Below are 21,287 nucleotides of genomic sequence, written 5' to 3' on the forward strand. Positions count from 1 at the left end.
GCAAAAAGGGAGGTTGCAAAGCTTGTAGTGCTGAGATGGAGTGAAAAACAACACCAAAAGATGCTAACAACTCAAACAAGAGGTGTCTAAGACCCTAGAACACCAACTTGTGAGGACTTTTGCACTACAAACCATGCAAAACAAGATTCAAATGAACTAACCAGCCTAAAATAGAGCTAAAGCATGCTATTTCAGAGGTTAGAACATGCTGGACTTGAGCTAAGTTAAGCTAGAAAAACATGCTAACATGCAAAGCTAACTAGGCATGCAAACAAGACACAAAGAGGGGAGGCTAACCCCTCAAAATTTGCACTTTAAAATGAGTTTTTTGCCACTGAAAAACCTTTGAAATTCAATGGTTAAAAGGCCCAAAAAATTTGGTTTGAAAGTAGTGAACAAAGGTACAAAAGCTTTACAAGCAAAGAAGTAAGAATACTGAACCACCCCCTAACTGAAAATGGCCTCAAACCACCACCTTTAGGCCATAAAAACAGAGTTTTTTACAGTTCAAAATCAGCCCAAAAACAATTGAAAGAAATGGAATAACAAGTATACAAAACAAGTGTACAAGGGGAGTGTTATACCTCTTGAAGCAAGCAACAATTTTAGGCACAAATTCAAGTCAAAAACACCTTCAAAAGCTCCAAGAAGGCTTCAAAGGACCTCAGCTCAAACGTGATCAAGTTTGATTACGGAAGTGTATGCAAAAGTATAGGATTTGTGAGCAAATGTAAACAAAATTGCAAGAGAGAGAGAAATCTAGAGAGAAAGAATTTTGCTCCAAAATTTTCTAACCCTCTACAATGGGGGAGTGTAGACGCGCCCTTGGGCTTTTGCTACTACAGTTCGGACTCAAATGTCACGGTTCTGAATCTAATCCCGCAAAGTGCAATGCGAGACCGATAAATCACCAAAGAGTCTAAATCCGGCAAATCATTTTGGAAAACTGATTTTTAAGAAAGAAGTGCCAAACATGGACTGTTTTGCCAGATACAGAGTCACCACCTAAATATTTTATTTTGGGGGAATTTAATAAACCCTGACTCATTGCCTAAGGCCACGTGTCCGTCATCACCAAAGTTACTTTGGCTCGGGAACTTGGGTACGATTGGGGAAGGTCATCTATGAGCACCCTCACTCGCCCGATCCGAAGATCGGCCTGTACTAAGCATGATATATTGTTTTTGAAAACACATGCGTTCTTATTCCGGTTAATTAGCTAAAATTACTATGTGATGCGCACAACACACAAATATAGACTAGATCGCCTAATTTGGAACAAAGCATCGCATATCCGTTTGTTTGGAAATGGTTTGAAGTTTGCCACTCGCAAGTAGGCTAAAACACGGATTTTAATGAATTGTCCCAATTCAAGTAATCCAACCTTCACCCACAGGCATTCAGGCAGTTATATCACATAAGCAATTAGCCTCATGGCAAGCATGCTGTCATGTTAACACTCACATACATGCAAGATGCTAAAGCATAAACACTTACAATGTACTCCGAGCCAAAACAAGGAACATGTTAGTAATCAATGTATGATCCAAGTCCATGTTAAGATGGCTAATGCGACACATACAAAATGCAACTAGAATAGGCTCGACTATTCTAAGATGGCATATGAGATGTGACAACTTGATACATGTATTCAACTTGGAATTGAAATACGATGCAGTTAGTATGATGCGTCGAACCCGGTGCATGCAATACGGATGAATAAACGCAAACATGCATAGCATAAGGATGCTAACTGAAACGTGCCCTAAAACTAACCATCGTAAGCGGTTAAGTAAAAGGGAGAAAGAATTGGAGGTTGGAAGACATGCACAAACTCACACACACTTATTACAAAATTTGCCCTCTCGACGGAGGGTGCAAAAGAATAATACAAACCATCTAATTAACTAACTAACAAGCTAATTAATTACAAAATCACTTAACTAATTAAACAAATTAATTAAGCTATGAAAACAATAAAACAGCCTCGGGAAGAGGGATGCATGCATGCTCGGACAGCGTCGCTCGGAAATCCATTGCCATGTCACATGTTGCCTCTGTTTACACTGCTTTGTACCTCTGAAAACTATGCCCACTTCTGTGACACTTCTGAACCACTTGGGGACATGCTGACACTACAAGAAAAAGCATTTTTGCCGACCACTTTTAGCTACCAAAACTAATTTAGTCGCCAAAAGTCACGGAATTGGCTACCAAAAATAATATTAGTCGGCAAAAGTCAACTTTTTAGCTACTAATTTTTTTTAGTAGGGGAATGTTGATTATTGGCTACTAAAAAAAATTTAGTAGCTAAAGATATTACAATTGGCGACTAAAACAATTTTTAGTAGCTAAACATATGACAATTGGCGACTAAATAAAAATTTAGTAGCCGTAGAGGTATCTTTCGGCTACTAAATTGTTTGGTAGCCGAATGAAAATAAAAAAATTAATTTTTAATCTTTCCCGACCAAACTTTTGGTCGCCAAATGTCAAGTTTCGGCGACAAAATTTCTTTTAGTCGCTGTATACGTACTTTCGGCTACTAAATTGTTTGGTAGCCGAATGAAAATAAAAAAATTAAATTTTAATCTTTGCCGACCAAAATTTTGGTCGCCAAATGTTAAGTTCGGCGACAAAATGAGTTTTAGTCGCCAAAGACCTACTTTTGGCTACTAAATATTTTGGTAGCCGAATGAAAATAAAAAAATTAATTTTTAATCTTTCCCGACCAAAATTTTGGTCGCCAAATGTTAAGTTTCGGCGACAAAATTCCTTTTAGTCGCCAAAGGCCTACTTTTGGCTACCAAATTTTTTGGTAGCCGAATGAAAATAAAAAAATTATTTTTTAATCTTTGCCGACCAAAATTTTGGTCGCCAAATGTTAAGTTTCGGCGACAAAATGAGTTTTGGTCGCCAAAGACCTACTTTTGGCTACTACATTTTTTGGTAGCCGAATGAAAATAAAAAAATTAACAAAATAGTTATTTTATTTTATTAATAACAATACCATTAGTCTCCACTTGAAAATTTGACTAAACAAAATAGTTATTTTATTTTATTTTATTTTATTTTTATTTTTATTTTTAGGTTGTACACCCACCATCCAAAATTATTAATATCTTATTTTATTTTTTATTATCTAAAAATATTAATTTTTTTTAAAAATTAATTATTAAAATAATATGAATTTCTTATTTTGTCCTTTTTTTAAATCCATTAATAATACAAACAGAACAATTATGACAATTGATATTTCTAAAAAAATATACTATCAAAAGGTAATTTTGAAAAATTGATATTTTTAAAATGTAATAATTGTATTATAAAAAGAAATTAAATTCTGAAAATAGACAATTATTTTTAATAATTGTAATAATTGGGCCCTCACGCGAAAGGTATGCTAAAATGGGCAACTTGTTATTGGTTGTTTGTCGATAGTTTTACATTGCAAAAATTTAAAGGCATAGTTACAGGTCAGTCTGATGAATTTAATTTTTAATAATAAATTTATTATTTTTAAAAAGTACAATTAAACTATTTATACTTTTTACATCATCATATTTCAATAACACTAATAAATTAAGAATAAATCAAAATTCACAAATAAAAGACAAAATATCCCAATTATTTATCATTTTAATAAATTTTTCAATATTATTACCAGTACTAATGAAATAATCATTTTACAGACACAAAACATATATTTAAAAAGTTTTAAAAAAATTTCATTATCAAAACGAGGGCTAAGTGTGCAAAAAAAATTCACAATTGACTTATGAGTAAATAAATCTGATTTGTAAGACTTATTTTTAAATTTATACTTTCTAAATATTTCTAAATTTTGTAATTTTTTTTTCACAAACTGAGTCATAAAACTCCAATAAAGTAAAAAGTATAAACAATAAATAAAATTAAAAAATATTAATTTAACAAGCCTGATCTATTTTTCACATCTCTAAAAAAATTAGCAGCAAATATTTTCACAAAATTTTTATCTTAATTTGAAATTCCCTCTCAAATTGGGATTCCCCCCAAAATTTTGCCTAACCCTTCTCCGTTTCTCATCTCACTCTCACACACAACTCCTTCTCATTCCTCACTACAAGAAAAGTGGGTATATGAGACGAAACTATTTGCGACGGCACACTTGCTCGCTCATCACTTTGTCTCTTTGTCGCTCATCACTCTGTCTCTTTCTCTGTCTCTCTATCTCTTTTCTCTATTCGTCTCTCACTCATATCTCTCTCTCACCACCCATCTTCTCTACCACATTTACCACTACTGCAAATGCCATTCAACTACCACCACTCTTCTCTTTCTCTCTTTTACTCATCACTCTTCTTTCTCTGTCTGTTTGTCTATCTGTCTATGTGTCTTTCGTTCATCTTTCTTCTCTCTATCTCTCTCATTTGTCTTCTTTCTATGTCTCTCTTGCTCATCTCTCTTCTCTCTATCTCGCTCATCTCTTTTCTCTCTCTGTCTCTCTCGTTCATCTCTCTTTTCTCTCTCTCTGTCTCTCTCACTCATCTCTCTTCTCTCTATCTCTCTATTTTTCTATTCTCTCTCTCGTTCATCTCTTTTCGCTCTCTTTCTATATATCTCTCTCATCTCTTGTTTCTCTCTATTTTTCTATATGTCTCTCTCTATCTCTGTCTCTCTCTGTCTCTCTCTCTCTCTATATATATATATATATATATATATATCTCTTTCTCTCTTTATCTCTCTCTCACTTATCACTCTTCTCTCTTTCTTTCTCTCTCTGTGTCTGTTTGTTTCTCTCACTCTTCTCTCTCTCTCTCTCTCTCTCACTTATCACTCTTCTCTCTTTCTTTCTCTCTCTGTGTCTATTTTTTATTTTTCATTGACTACAGAAAATTAATTTTTATGTTAGTGGAAAATATTTTTCATTAAAATATATATTACCCCTATTTCTACAAAATAAAAAATAATAATATTTTTTTTCACTAAAATAAAAATGAAACAAATAAATTTTCAATCTTAATAACTAAAAAAAAATTAAAAAAAAAATTCATTAACCACAAAAAAATATATATTTTAACAAAAAATAAATTTATTTAATTATTTTTTTATTTTTATTTTAATTTTTCAGTCCCGCCCTTTTATTTTTTTCCATTCCCGCTCCCCCCTTTATTTTTTTCCCATTCCCCCCCTTCCAAAAAAAAAAAACCCTAATCTCACCCAGTCTGTCTCTCGCTCTCTCTCTAGTCTGAGCTCGTGAAACCCTCTCACCGATCTCTTCCTCGCCCTCTCACATGCACCCGAGCAATGCTGGAAACCCTCTCTCTCTGTTCGAATCGCACCACCGGAAGTCCTCTCTCTTCGTTCGAATCGCACCACCGAAAGCCCTCTTCTCCGTTCGTTTTGCTTCACTGATGTGGCACCACCGAAAGCACTCTTCTCCATCCATTTCGCACCAGGTATCTTCTTTTCTATATATATATATATATGTACACTCTTTGTGAATAAAGATTTGTATACGATTTCCCTCAATTTTTTTTGTGATTTCCAATTGGATAAATTGTTGAATACGATTTGTTCCTACTCTGTTTTGAGGTTGTGGTATGCTGGTATGCTGGTATGCTCTGATTTGAGGTTGTGGTTTGATTGATTAGCTGCTGTGAGGCTTGGTGGTTATCTCTATTGTTGTTGGTGTTACTTGGTTTTATGTAGAAAATGGGAATGCAACTGGTTGGTCTCCATATGCCAAGTTTGGCAAAGGATTTACAAATACTTGATCAGTTACAACAATCAGAATGTATCTGCATCAGTCATAAATAAGTTCAGCTTGAGATTTTACGTAATGCAGAAAACATTCCCAAACAAATGGAGCATTGTTGGAGGGGCAAAAAAGGTGAAGAAGAAAGGTCAGCCTTGACAATTATCAGTACTATATTACTTTTTAATGATTCAATCACAAAAAGAATCAGTAGATTTTGCTTTCATTCTTACGTGAGGAGCATTTAAAATTCCTTAGGTGCTTCTTATGTGAAGAAAATTATTAGAATCAGACCAAATTACTAGTTAAAGCAACATTAGAATATAAGCTACTCTACTTTTTTGATAATTACTGGAGAATTACCTATTGGTTCAATTTTAGAAACCAGTCCCTATTCTTTGGGTTAATATTTCCTTATAATTTTTTCATTCTCAGCCACAGATGCACCTTACAGCAAGTGGCAGTGCCAGATCATGTATTATTGGTATAAGAAGGTTAAAGCCATGCCAGGTTCTGATATGGGAGGATTCACTAGGGTTTTGCATTCAGGAAATCCAGACAATTTGATGGAGGAGATTCCAACTTTTGTGGTTGACCCTTTTCCAGACGGGCTGGACTGGGTAAGAGTCTTTTTTTTGTCAGTACTTAGGACTTGCTATTCTACGTTCTGTAGTTTTTTTAGTAACTGTTATTACTTTTTTTAGATGTGGTTTGAATTTTATAAGTTCAAAATGAAATGAGCCCGATTTTAAATGCTTCCAGTGAGTTTTTGTTTATATGGAGATGATGTTATTGCTTTTTAGTGGTCTTATATGGTGTTTTTGGTTAACAGAAATACTAGGTTGTGGTACCTAGAATCTCAAACTAATTTAGATTGGGCCTTTTCCTGTGTTCTCTTTTTCTCATCCACAACCTCATAACTAAAAATATTTCTTTGGGATATAGTTTTTATTGAAACTCAAAAGCACTTTTAATAACTCTGTAATTTAAAGATTTTAAGGGATATACCAATTGAATTCTAGATTGAAATTTGAGAGATCTCACACTTCTTGAAATGATTAGCTACAAAAGATCTCTACTTCTTTCACTCAAATGGGTGTCCAACCAAACTGAATAGGACATACAATTTTATAAATTTTGTCCATCCAGCAAACAATATTTGATTTGCAGATCCATAATGGGGGTAAGGTTGTATATCCAGACCCTACTTTAGTGGGAGTTTTGTACACTGGGTTCATCCATAATGTGAGATCATCCAGCATCACATTTGAATTACTTTATATATATATATATATATTTACAAATAGCATTATGAATGTTTTTAAGCCCAGATCTGTGCTTAATCTTTTCATGTGTGTGTTATTCTTGGGTATTATAGAATAATTTCATATTATCTGATTTTCAATTTTTCTTGTTGCTGGTGTTATGTTAACTATGTTCAGTATTTCACCATGACTCAAACCAAATAATGCTAAGTTATAAATTTGAATGCACTTTTAATTTCATGTGCACTTTTTATTACATATATTAACATTAACAACCCAATGAGTAATGGTTACCAGTTTTCAATAATATTTGTGCTCGACAGTAAATATGTAATAAAAAATTGAAAAAATATATGAACCTAGTTACAACAAATGTTGGCCAACAACAATTCCCCCAAAAATCATTCTAAGAGTAAATATTCTACAAGAAAATTATTTTTACAGATTGTCTTTTTTTTTTTTTTCGTAGGAATTTGATTTGTAGTTTTTTTGGATAATTCCCAGATTCTGTTACCACACCCGCCTCTCCATTGCCGAAAACTGCCGTACGTACCTTGTCGAGGTTGAGAAGTCGCCCAAGCCCGTCGCTTCTTGCACCATGCCCACTCTTCCAGGTTTTCATTTATTTTTTTACGGATTAGTAATGCCATTTGCTTCATTCATCTGGGTTTTAGTATTTTGTTGGGTTCATTATCTATGGTCTATTATTATTTAGAAAATTTAGATCATAAACTCTGAATTTGGATCATTGGTTTAGGTGATTGTTTGTTTGATATGTGGATTGTTAAATTTTTTGCCCACCAAGTGTTTGATTCTATGCTCAAGTGACAAATTTATCAGAAACAATTGGAACATGGAGTGTTTGAATCTGTTTCAATCTGCTTTCACAATTGAACATGGTCACCAATATATGTACACCATTGTAACTCTGTTACAGAGTATTGTGATTTTATTGAGAGATAGACATTAATAGCAAATCAAACCACTGCATAATTAGCCAAGCCCCATGGAACATGGTCATCAAAAATTTGGATATAATCTCACCATTGTGTTTGTTTGTATGCATTTATTGATGAGATATGTTGTGGTTAAATTCTCATTCGTTGATGAATCCCCATATATTTTATTCATATTTAGTTAGAACTAGGTGGATTGAAGACAATTTTATGCTCTAACTCACTCAGATTCTTGTACTTATTTGAATGTGTTGGTTAGTTTAATCATATAAAAATAAGTCAATTTTGGGCATTCTGCATATTGAAGACCCATTTCTACTACTTGGTCTAAACTTGAGCACATCGAATTCAACAAGCTGCTGTGAGAGCTCGACTGAGTCCATTTTAGACAATTTTAATAATTTAAATTATTTATTATGCAAGGCTCATTGACTACTATTAAAAAAAATTACGTTAACCGAATATTTGTAGTAATATGGTCAAATGATATATATTTTTTAGTTATGCGTTAATGATTTTGACTGCTAAGTTATGCTTGAGAAAATACCAAATTTTGTTGCATCTTAGATTAATGATTGATAGTTGTGGATTTACTTATAGATCACTTAATGATTTTTAGCCTCCTACTATATTTGATTTTTAGCTTCCTACTATATTTGAAGGTGCGATTATTACAATGTTTTATAAGACGTGGGCAATGGGTGTATTGGAAAATGTTCTTGCATCTTTCCATTCCATTTCTTGATTTTCTGATTGCATTACTACATTTGCTTTATTTTGCAGTTGGTGTCTTCAGAAAGAAAGGTACCAAACTATATGAAGCAAGCTTGAAGGATGAGAAGCGTTTACATCAATGGCTTCATTGTTAAATTAAGCAAGTGTTTTAGTAAATAAATTTAATTTTCCCATCATGTTTACACTTTCAAAATATTCTGTAAATGACATTTGATGTAGAATTTTCCCATCATGTGTTTGTATGGAATTATTATTTTGGGTTGGATAATTCAGATTTGTATAGAATTTGATGTTAAAAGATCAAATTTTTGTATTGTTGAAACGAAATAGAAATAGATATATGTATTATTTTGTTTAAATACAGGGTGCAGGTTGTACGAAATAAATACAGGTTGTGAAGAAATTAATTATAATAAAAAAAAAACTAAATAAAGTTTTTGGCAATTAAATGTTTAGTAGCGAAAAAAAAAAAGAAGTGAATTTGTTAGTGACTAACCAATTGGTAGCCAAAAAGGAAATCAATATTTTTAGTGACTAAATATTTGGTAGCCATAAAGAATCTAAAGATTTTTGGTGACTAAAAATTTAGTAGATAAAAATAAATGAAGACTTTCGGCTACTAAATGGTTAGTAGCCAAAAGTTTAATAAAATTAACAATTCAATATTTTTGGCGACTAAATTTTTTAGTCCCTAAATGTAGTAATGTTGTGACTAAAACTTATTCCCGACAAAAAGTTTTAGTCGCTGAAAATTTAATTTATTTTATTTGAACACTTTTGGCGACTAAATATTTAGTCGCCAAAATATACCCTTTCCCGACTACTCAGAGTTTGGTAGCCGAATGTTCACTTTTGGCGACTAATATTTTAGTCGTCAAAAGATAACCTTTGCCGACTAACCAGAGTTTAGTAGCCAAAACATTCACTTTCAGCGACCAAAAATAGTTTAGTCGCTAATACTATCGCCGGCAGGGTATAGGCGACTAGTTTGGCGACAAAATATTTTAGTTGCTAATTGTTTCGGCGACCAAAAATGGGGCTTTTGGCGACCAATATTTTGGTCGCCAAAAGTGGCATTTCCTGTAGTGTGAGAGTCCATCGGCCAATAGATAGGGCCATCGGTCAAGTTATAGTGGTCATCGACCATATGTAAGGATCTCGGCCAACAATGTTTAGCCGACCGGCACTGAAGATGGCCGGTCAACCATCTCTTCCTGTAGAACGCTGTGTTGCTGCAACAGAGGACGAACAGAGCATGACAATACATTTTCAAGATAATGTTTGCACGACCACCCTCCCTATCATGTCATGAACTCAAGAGAGTATGGTTCTTGACCCTCGGGCCACCAATCACGCATTTCGATACATGATGGCCAAAGGAGCCAAATGTGCAATTTATATAAAATGAAATGCACACAACACATAGGGGGTCCCAACCTCTATCATGGTTGATCAAGAGGCAAAGGATGCAATCATGCAAGCAAAACTAATGCAACATGAGCATGTTAAGGACAATGTCATACAAGGCTAATGGTATAAGCATGCCAAATAGCATGCAAACATGCAAGACATGTGACAACATTCAAGGATAGGCAAGCATGTAACAATGGGTGGGGCAAGCACGCAACAACATGCAATTGACAATACATGCAAACATGCAAAGCAACTTAACAAAAGGGGCATGCCAAATGCGATATAACTCAAGCATGCAATAACATGCAATAGGCCAAGTATGCAACAACATGCAAGGCAAGCATGCAACAACATGCGATAATGGTCTTAAACCAAAATGGACAGCTCTCAAATAGGTCCAAATCAGTGGCCAAAATGCAATGGAAATGAGGGCAAAAACACATACAAACATCACTACTAAAAAAATCACTTTTTGCGACCGTTATAAACCGTCGCAAATAATAAAAAAACAGTCGCAAAAAGACCTTTTGCGACGACCCATGCGACGGAAAATGGGGGTCACGAATGTGGGGGTGGCAAATACTTTTTGTGACAGCAAAGCAACGGTCGCAAATTATTCGCGACCGCCTAAACTACTTATGGCGACCACTATTTTTCCATCGCAAAAAACAAAGAAAAACACTAACATGATTTTTGGCGACCATCTTGTTACTGTCGCAAAAAAAAAAAGAAAAAAAAAAGAAAAAAAGAAAAAGTGTAACGTTAAGCACTCTAAGAGTAGTAATGACAAGAATTTAGACGAGTATAGCATTGTAGTTTAATCAGGCATTCCATTTGAGTCTCAAAATTGGAGTCATATGTGAGTTATTACAACTAAAAACTTGGGAAAAGTTCTTTTATGAAAAAAATACAATCCATTGGAAAACAGGTGCGTCTTGAAGAGGACACCTGGATTGCCTCCAGTCTCAACCTGAAAGTAAGGCAAGATGTTAAAGCATGCCATTAGATAAAGCATCAGAATTTAAATCTACAAACTCAACTCATGAAGAAAAAAGTATGCACTTCTAAAGATACCACGAAAATTGGCTTTAAAAGGTCATTAATCTTTTAACAGCAGAAATAAACTTAAGGCAACATTATAGTCTCTAAATATGGTGAAGAACTAATCTCCTGTTTGAATTTCCAACTGAAATTGAATGGGGCCATTCCTTTCTCACAAAAGAATTTAACATAAAACTCATCACCTTGAACTGTTATTTCCATAAAGCCTATAAATGACCATATATGAAAAAAATTATAAAATAGAACTCTACTTGAGATTACTCTGTAACACAGTTGACATATAAAAATACAGCAGGATTTAGATAGGAAAAAGAAGGAAACATGAAGTTATACCTGAGAGTTGATCTTTGAGAGATATTATACCATGTCCTTCTTTGAGATTTAATTGCACCTGTTTGACACACAGTTCTAGGAAAATGAATAACACAAACTGGTGGAAAAGGAATAAAGCATCAGACTCACTTAAGAAGAAAAGAAACTCCACATCTACTTATTCATTTTCACAATCATATACAAGGAAACTAAAATTTGAATTAAACCATCCATAACACAGATGTGTGAATACTGCTTTCATTCCTTTCACATATGTGCATCATTGGTTTTTTTATATATATATATATATATTTTTTTTAATTTAATTTTTTTTTAAAAATAAATAAATAAATATACGCATCATTATCTTAACCAATTGGAAACTACAGAGTTGGTTACAAAAACACTTCAATGGTAGGTTACTTCCTTTTCATGATCCTTTTTGGTACAAGTCAGAGATGTCATCCGGGCAAAAACAATTCAATAGTTGAGACTTTGAACTACGAAGCAGAGTTACCATTTAAACCCAATTAGTAGACTAATAAAGTTCATTCTTCAAGCATGGCCTTAGCAGCATCAATCAATATTGGTCTAAGATCAATAGAAGCCCTACCAAGCACAGTATACAGATAGAATGATATATCAAGTACAGACTGTTGCCCACCTGCAACTTTTGAAAAGAATCACGGCTGATAATCGTAAAATACACTGATGAGGATTTGATTTATCCTCTTTGTGTGTGTGTGAGCCATAGATTTAACATGTCAATTACACATCTCATGTGTTAACTAAAGAAGACTTTATGCAGTTCTTAAAAATACATGAATGGAATATAAGGTTGAATGGAATGGAATGTCCATTCTCGTTCTACTATTTGGTTGCCAAGATGGAATCATGTAAGAATGGAATGACAATTCACAATCTCATGTTTGGTTAGCAGGTATATTCTTAATTATTCATTTCAGGTGTAATATAAGTTCATAGATATAAAATTGGATTTTTCATTCCTAAAAACAAAACAAATTCATATCTAACTTTTCCTAAATCCCTTGTCAAGAAGGGAGAAAAGCTCAACCCAAACTCCAGACAATAAGCAGGATGCACACCATATCCTCTTTTCATCCAAATGATAGGGACTTTGATTGAGTCACAGTGCATGACACCACGAATCCAAATCATCCCTTCTTTGAGCTCTTTGTCTATTGCGGCTTTCTCTTATATTCCTCATTGATTGACTACCCTGTCAAGGCTTAATATTTGAGGATAGACTATTACATTAGCTTGTAGCCCCAAACTAAACTCACAGTAGAGAAATAAACCAAGCCATTGGGGTAGAGTCAGTAGAAAGTCTCTCAGTCAGTCTGTATACTTTTTCTATGACATGGGGAATGCATCTCAAAGATTCACAACATAGAAGAAACATTAGGGTTATGGAACATACAACAGTGAGAAAAACTTCCCCATAACATCCGGTAAGAAAACTATGAACATATTGAAGTAACACACCCTCTATGTACTCTGCAAAAAGTTCTTCTGAACTCCACAACCACTACTCAAAAGAGTCAAAACCAAGGAACAACAGTCTAAAGGATGTTTCTTTACCAGGGAGTAAATATTAAAGATTCGCGCTCCAATATACAAGGGATCCTTTACCAGTACATTTTGGGTATAACAACTAGAGGTAATACCCACAGAAATGCATACCTATTCATTTTCTTTTGAAGCTTGTTGCCTACTAGATGCATCTGACACCTACAATATGTTAGTATAATGTGTTAATAATTTCCATATGTATATATACAAATTGATAAAACGTAAAATTCGTCAATTTGTAAGTATTGCACCTCTCTCAAGCTCATACTCCCAGCCACACCCTGTGACTCTAAGAACAAAACACGTGCCGTTAGGTTCTTGATCATCGTAGTGAACCTAGACTCAACGTCTTGTGTCACACGCTGTGTGATCTCATCAATAAATGAAGGGGTTGCTAATGATTGGGATGGGCCGCTTCCTTGCGCATACACCGCACTCCAGGGCACTCCTCTCCCATAGGTCTTGCAATACCCATGTCCATCCTTCCCAAGGATTTTATGGTAAATCCCATCGCAATACTCAATCGTATGTTACTCCTTAGGAACTTTCCAAAGATGTGCATTATATTCCTCCTACATTTTGAAAACATAAGACAATGTTTGGTAAAAAGAAAAATATGTGTAAAAACACGTAAACCATAGACATACCACAATTGCTACCACATCAGGATCATTCAGGTTGTGTGTCCTCTTCCAGAGACTCATCTTATCTATTCGCTCTCCTTTATGTGTCATCTGCATTTTTTTTTCAAGTTAGGAGCTCAAGTCTTCACAACATAATGAGTAAAAAATGCAGCACTAGGTGCAGCCACAAGTGTCACACCAAGTGCACTAGGTGCGGTTGCGGCTGCAGCAGCAGCAGCAATTGTAGTCACAGATGATGCCTTAGGTGCAACCACAAGATCAAATACATTGAAACGAATATCTGAGAAAGATGTCCTTCTGGTCGTATGTGGAGGCCCACAAAATCCCCGATTAGAAGAATTTTTCTTAGCAATCGCCTATAACATTGGTTAGAATATCAAACATTAGTTATTTATCATTAAAACATTAATTAAAATTTTATAAAGAATACATATACCTGCACTTCTTTACTCGCCCAATATTGTACAAGTTTCCTCCACTGGGTTGGCACTATGTTACTAGGTACTCTAGAAGCAATGTCCGGATTATTCTTGAATGGAACCCAATACTTGGACTTTGTTTTGCTTTTATGATCTTTCCACGATGTCCTACAAAGTCGCATACAAACCTCCTTGAATTCATCTGGACAGTATACCAAGTTGTCCTACAAAGCACAAATTGAAAGCCAATTTCATCCTCATAATTATAGAGCATACACAAATGCACAAGCAAGCTAATAATTAATAACTAAACACAATTAACAAGAAATCATAAATCAAATAACTAATAACTTGGAAAAATTCAAAAATCTAAGCATAAACCCTAACCGTAATTAGCAAAAGGGAAAACTATATACCTTCACCTCTTGCCAAATATTCTCCTTTATATCAACATGCATCACATTCCAACTGAGATATGTAAGTGGGACTCTATGCCGGCTGCGCACGATCAACCCTAATTGTCCTTTCAACTTTTTGCCATCATCCTCCACTGGTTGAAACTTATCATCAAATTTTATTTGGATCTTAGTGCCTGTACCCCATTCCTTTGTCCCTCGGGAAAATCCTTGACCTCGTCGTGTTAAGGTAGTTGATACTGTATATGGAGATAAAACAGATAAAGAAGATGCTCCATCCATAGTGCGAGGTAGCGAAGGACTTGCCCGCACACGTACAGCCTCATCTATAGTGCAAGGGACCTTAAAGGTCTTCCTCTTTCGCTTCATGCTAAAATGAAAGAAATATGAAAAGGTTAATACACAAGAAATATGGATATCAATTTACTAATAATATAACACAAGATATAAATATAAACAAATGATACAAATTAGTTTCAGAACAAATAAAACTTTAGCAGTAAAGTTTACCTCGAAACATATGGAGAAGATGCTCTATCAATAGTGCAAGGTAGCGAGGGACTTGCCCGCACACGTAAAGCCTCATCCATAATGCAAGGGGCCTTAAAGGTCTTCCTCTTCCGTTTCATACTAAAATGAAAGAAATATGAAAAGGTTAATACACAAGAAATATGGATATCAATTTACTAATAATATAACACGAGATATACATATCAACAAATGATACAAATTAGTTTCAGAACAAATAAAACTTTAGCAATAAAGTTTACCTCGAAACATATGGAGAAGATGCTCCATCAATAGTGCAAGGTAGCAAGGGACTTGCCCGCACACGTAAAGCCTCATCCATAATGCAAGGGGCCTTAAAGGTCTTAACCTTCCGCTTCATCCTAAAATGAAAGAAATATGAAAAGGTTAATACACAAGAAATATGGATAGCAGTTTACTTATAATATAACATATTGTCTTCCCAACAATTCTTCCTTTTGGCGATACTAATAACTGTCAAGAGTGCAAGTCAAATTCAAAACTAATTTAATACATGAAAAATAGCATCAACTAACAAGATAAAGTCATAAAAAAAAACTCCTACGAATACTGACTAGAGAGGCAACATCAACTCCAATTTCATCTAGGACCTGTCAAGTAAATAAATAAACAAACTACCTAACATGTGTTATTCAATTAACAATAACAAAAAACATAAATCATCTTGATTCATAAAAAACATAAACCAATAGAAGAACAAGAAAAATTAAACAATGAACCTGGTTGGTTAGCTCTTCAGTTTCCTCTTCAGTCTGCTTAACTGGGGACATTTGTTGTAAGCAAGCTTGTAATTTTGTTATTTGTTGCCTAAGATTGATTAGCTGACATGCTGAAATTTTAGTTGTTGCCTGCAGAATGCAAATACAAATAAAAATAAGAAGATAAATCTGAATATAAAAACAAGAAAGAGAAATACGTTCCAGAATGTACCTCATTTCCTGTTTTAGCAGTTCTCTTTATCTCCGTAACAAGTTTCTTTTCCTATATCAACAAATAATTTATAACCGACATTGTAATTGAATAAAAAACATAAACATTACCTATAAACTCTTTAACATACTTTCAATTGCAAGGTAGTGATTTCCCTCTCAATTGCAATGGCCATTTCAAAGAACAGAGATCCGTATGCAAGTCCACAACGATGTCTTCTACGCTCGTAACTATTAGAACCGACATTGTAATTGAATAAAAAACAACCACCACAGTAAGTAAACATTTATTATAAAAAGAAAGAAAATTTTTATGAAATTCTACACTTGATAATAGAACAACACATAAACATATATAAATTTATCACAAATTCAGCAATTAAGCACGAGACATTTTAACAATATTTAAACTTTTCTTATTTGCAAATAATAGAAACCTAAGAAACACGGAGTATAGTTCAACCCTCTTCCTCAACAATCACAAATGAAGTTCAACCATCTTCATCAACATCAATTGTTGCTCCTTCTGTTCCTTCTCTCACCTAACCAATTTCTTCATCACGAAGCACAGCGTTGTCTTCCAAATGTTGAGTCATATAGGGTTCAACTTGAGGATCATCATTAGAATTCATATCAAAAAGACCTCTTTGAGACATCTTTACCACAACTTGCCAATCTGGTTCCAAAGGATCAGGAACATACCAAACTTGCTCGGCTTGGGATGATAATATAAAAGGTTCATTGCTAACACGATCGGTTGGGTACAACAAACGATTGAAGTTGACTAATGTGAATTTGAAAGCGTCTTCCATTTTTCCCCTAGTGTTATCAACCCAATCACACTTAAACAACACATATTTCATATTGTTAGTGTACCGGATTTCGACAATATCAGTCAACTGTCCATAGTAGTACATAGCACCGACGCGAGGACTCTTGTCCTTCCGACTAGTATAACTCATTGTATCAGCCTTTAAAGCTACACCACTATTTTGAGTCACTCGACGATCATCCACAGCCTTCACACGAAAACGAAACCCATTGATAATGTAACCATTGAACCGCCTAGCCAAGGTATGAGGACCATCTGCTAATCTATTGAATTCTTCAGTAAATGTAATATTACTTGTCCTTCGCAAGGTCTGAACCTATTAAAAAAACAAATATAAATTCAACTTCAACTTAAACTCAAAATTTATGTATATGTAGATATGTGAAATGAAATGTCTAAATACATACATGGTCCTTAAACCAAGTGTAGAATGTTTCGAAATGCTCAGATTGAATTTGATGATCGCTTGCACATGGCATTTTGCTCTTAATGACTTCAAGGTGTTTGCTGTGTAAATTGGGAGAATAGTAAATATCATATAGATTTCACTTTAGAATTTTACAATACTAGGAAAGTGATAAATTACCTTATGAACGGTGCAACTGAACTTGTGTTGAACAACACATATCGGTGACACTGTTGTAATTCATTATCATTAAGATAAAATGTTGTACTTTTGCCTACAGCTCGACCCATGTTGTTATCACCTTCATTGTTTCTCCTCGGTCGATTAGATTTGGTTTCCACATCAAGGAGATAGCGAGAACAAAAGTTCATGCATTCTTCCATCAAATACCCCTTAGCTATTGAGCCCTCCGGATGAGCTCGATTACGCACATATTGTTTCAATGTAAGAAGAAACCTTTCAATCGGGTACATCCATCGAAACTGTATTGCTCCAGCGATCAAAGCTTCATCAGCAAGATGTATAGGCAAGTGTTCCATTATGTCAAAGAAAGATGGTGGAAATTTTTTTTCAAGATGACAAAGAGTTATTGCTATACGATCCTGAATATATTCCAAATCACTTGTACGATTCACTTTGGAGCACAATTGTCTAAAAAAAGTGCTCAACTCAATCAATTGTTCAATCACATTCTTAGGCAAGGACCTCCGTATAGCTAAAGGAATAAGTTGTTGCATCAAAATATGACTATCATGGCTCTTAAGACCCCAAATACTTCTATCTTCTAAGCGCACATGTCGCGAGATATTGGATGCATAACCGTCTGGTACTCTTACTTCCTTGAATACTTTGAGAAACATATCTTTCTCATCATTGACCATTGTGAATTGTGCAGGAGGTACATAAACTTTATTGAACCCTCTTGACTGCAAGTGCAATGGTTTTCTGATATTCATTTCTTGCAAATCATGTCGAGCATTTACATTATCTTTGGATTTTCCTCCAACTCCTAGTATTGTCCACAATATATTTTCGTAGACATTTTTCTCTATGTGCATCACATCGAGATTGTGTCTTATTAAGTTGTGTTCCCAATACGGCAATTCATAGAATATACTTTTTTTCTTCCAATTATGGCTTTTTCTTCTGTTATTTTCCCTCTCTTCTTGTCTCCTGAACATTTCCTTCAGGTCATTCCTCTTGTACTGACTAAGGACACCTTCTGATTCCAACTGATGCAACATCTCAGATCCAGATAAAATTTGAGGTTTTTGTCTCCATTCTCAACTACCATCAAATGATACTTTATCCTTTCGAAATTTATGATTAACTGGTAAGAAATGACGATGACTCATGTATGAATACTTCCTACTATGCTTCAACCAATATGATTGAGTTTTCACATTGCAGTAAGGACAAGCATATTCACCTTTCGTACTCCATCCTGATAAGTTGGCATAGGCAGGAAAGTCACTGATTGTCCATAACAAAGCTGCATGCAATTGAAACATTTCATTGGTTGATGCATCAAATGTTTGTTCACCTTCATCGCATAATTCCTTCAACTCCTCAATCAATGGTTGCAAATACACATCGATCTTATCGCCAGGTCCTTTTGGCCCATCAATCAGCACAGACAAAATCAGATTTGGTTGTTTCATGCACATCCATGGTGGTAAATTATACAGAATCAACACAATTGGCCAAGTGCTATGAACTATGTTCATTGATCTAACTGGGTTGAATCCATCTGTAGCTAACCCAAGACGTACATTACGACTATTACTAGCAAAACAAGTGTTTCGCCGATCAAAGTCCTTCCATGCGAGGGAGTCAGCAGGATGCCTTAACACACCATCATCAACTCGTTCTTCGGCATGCCATCTCATGAGCTTTGCCGTTTTCGATGACATAAACAATCTCTGCAACCTTGGCTTCAAAGGGAAATACCTCATCTATTTTGCTGCTACCCGTTTACCAGATTCCCTTTCATCATTTCCAACACCACCATTTTGTTTCCATCTAGAACTACTGCATATAACACATTTATCAAGCTTTGTATCCTCTTTTCTGAACAACATACAACTATTGGGGCAAGCATCAAAATTCTCATATGTGAAACCCAAATCTGTAGTAACCTTCTGAGCTTGATAATATGAGCTTGGAAGTTTTGTGCCCATAGGAAAAGCCTCATTCAAAAGTTCAAGTAACATGTCAACGGACTTGTCGGTCTATTGATTGAGCACCTTTATACGCAAAATTTGAACAATGAATGACAATGAAGTAAATTTGTGACACCCTGGGTACAGATCAGTTTGTGCATCTTCCAAAAGTTTAAAATATTTCAAAGTTTCGTCATTTGCCCCTATCCGAACCGGATCATCTTCCTCTACATGGCTTGGATCACTTGCCCCTGCTTGGGCTGGATCACTTGCCCCTGCTTAGTCTGGATCACTTGCAGTTGGTTCATCATTCTCAACACCCATATGTGGAATTCTAGGACCTCTTGTACCATCCCAACCACATCATCTCTAATCACTGAATCCGCCATTAATGTTTGGTTTTCTTGGTTACCATGTAATTGGACATAGGATTCCCCATGATGAATCCAATTTTTGTACTTTTTTACGAACCCATTGGAAATAAGATGCACCCTTACAACCTCTCGTGAAAAATTGTATCGATTACTACAAAATCGACATGGACAACTAATCAATAAACTTTCATCTCTATTGTTGTATGCAAATCTCAAGAAATTATCAATCCCATTCACGTAATCAATTGACATCCGATTTGGCAAACCAATCCAATTCTTGTCCATCTTTCTATTTCTTTAACTGTTTTTGTACACATCCATAAAAAGAATGAGTTTGCAAAGTATCACAATAACAATTGCATATTATAGTTCAAAAAGTACACTAAATAAAACCAATGGCCCATGCACACTTTTAGTTCAATAATTTAGCCAACTAAGTTACCTTGACATTGTTTAAAAATAGAGAAGAAAAAAAAACGCAAGTGCATTGGGACATAAAGAACAAAAATATGAATGAAATGTGAGTGTATTAGAACATAGGGACAAAAACAAATTGCTGATTGCAAGGAAGGAATACGAGGGGGGAATTGTGGAAGTGTGAAAAGAACTGCTGATTGGTGAGGTGACACCTTCTTCTACAAGAGAAAAAAGGGTGTGACATTGACATTGCACCAATAGGAAATGTGACATGCATGATTGGCCTGCAAGAGAATGTAATGTTTCTCGAAAACACACTGACCTAAACTTCACCCCTGTCTAAACAAACCACCAGTTTCTCTCTCTTACCTCTCTCTCTCTCTCTCTCTCTCCCCACTCTCTCACCTACCATGAGACACACACCCCACTTCTCCAAATGGGTTGGTTTCTGTCCCTCTTCTCTCCATTGAAAAAGCTATGGGTTAAACTACACTCAGCTCAAAAGAAGAGTATGTTCTGAATTAACTCCCACAACTCCAATCTTTTCTAATACTTTCTCATGCTCTTCATTAGTTCTTCAACTTTTGAGTTTGGTTATTTCTCTTTGCTTGAAAACACTAGAAAGATCAAATGTTTCCTTCACTTTATGCTTCATTTTGTTTATTTTTTCTTGCTTTCCCTTTATTGTAGCATGAACTTAGTATGTGCACAAGTTTTCTACTTTAAGGAGATTCTCTATTTCGACTGCTTTACCTTAATATGAATTGCAAAAGAGTATTCAGACCATAGTTATAAATATCAGCCTAGACTAATACACTCAAGTATATTGATAGGAATGAAAATCAAGTATATTAATAGGAATGAAAATCGAGTGCATAGACTAATTCGCACATTTCGGTTCATAGCTGATTCATTGCTTAACAGTTATGATTGCTATAAAACTCTTTTAGGTACTTCTGCTTCATCTGTTCACTTCTCATACCTAATTGCATGTTTTGTTGTATATCTATTCATATATATCAGGAAGAGGGATATACATTCTATATGAGGATGTGAAGTCATG

The 21,287-nt window shown here is 34.8% G+C and overlaps 1 protein-coding gene and 1 long non-coding RNA gene across 2 annotated transcripts; one reads left to right on the forward strand and one right to left on the reverse strand.

Annotated features, from left to right (window-relative positions):
• Positions 1-4,916: 4,916 nt before the first annotated feature.
• Positions 4,917-8,164, forward strand: LOC145800061 (uncharacterized). Its single transcript, XR_014341380.1, has 3 exons — positions 4,917-5,441; positions 6,176-6,360; positions 7,510-8,164. It is a non-coding gene; the product is annotated as an uncharacterized LOC145800061 (long non-coding RNA).
• Positions 8,165-15,569: 7,405 nt separating this feature from the next.
• Positions 15,570-16,209, reverse strand: LOC145799962 (vacuolar protein sorting-associated protein 2 homolog 2-like). Its single transcript, XM_082889614.1, has 4 exons — positions 16,165-16,209; positions 16,035-16,085; positions 15,824-15,952; positions 15,570-15,694 (listed from the first exon to the last, which is right to left on the reverse strand). The coding sequence occupies exons 1-4, from the start codon at positions 16,207-16,209 to the stop codon at positions 15,629-15,631; spliced, it is 291 nt and encodes a 96-aa protein (XP_082745740.1). The 3' UTR covers positions 15,570-15,628.
• Positions 16,210-21,287: the final 5,078 nt, after the last annotated feature.

The sequence above is a fragment of the Camellia sinensis genome, chromosome 9, assembly GCF_055761805.1.
Source record: "Camellia sinensis isolate YWXY chromosome 9, ASM5576180v1, whole genome shotgun sequence".
Lineage (NCBI taxonomy): Eukaryota > Viridiplantae > Streptophyta > Magnoliopsida > Ericales > Theaceae > Camellia > Camellia sinensis.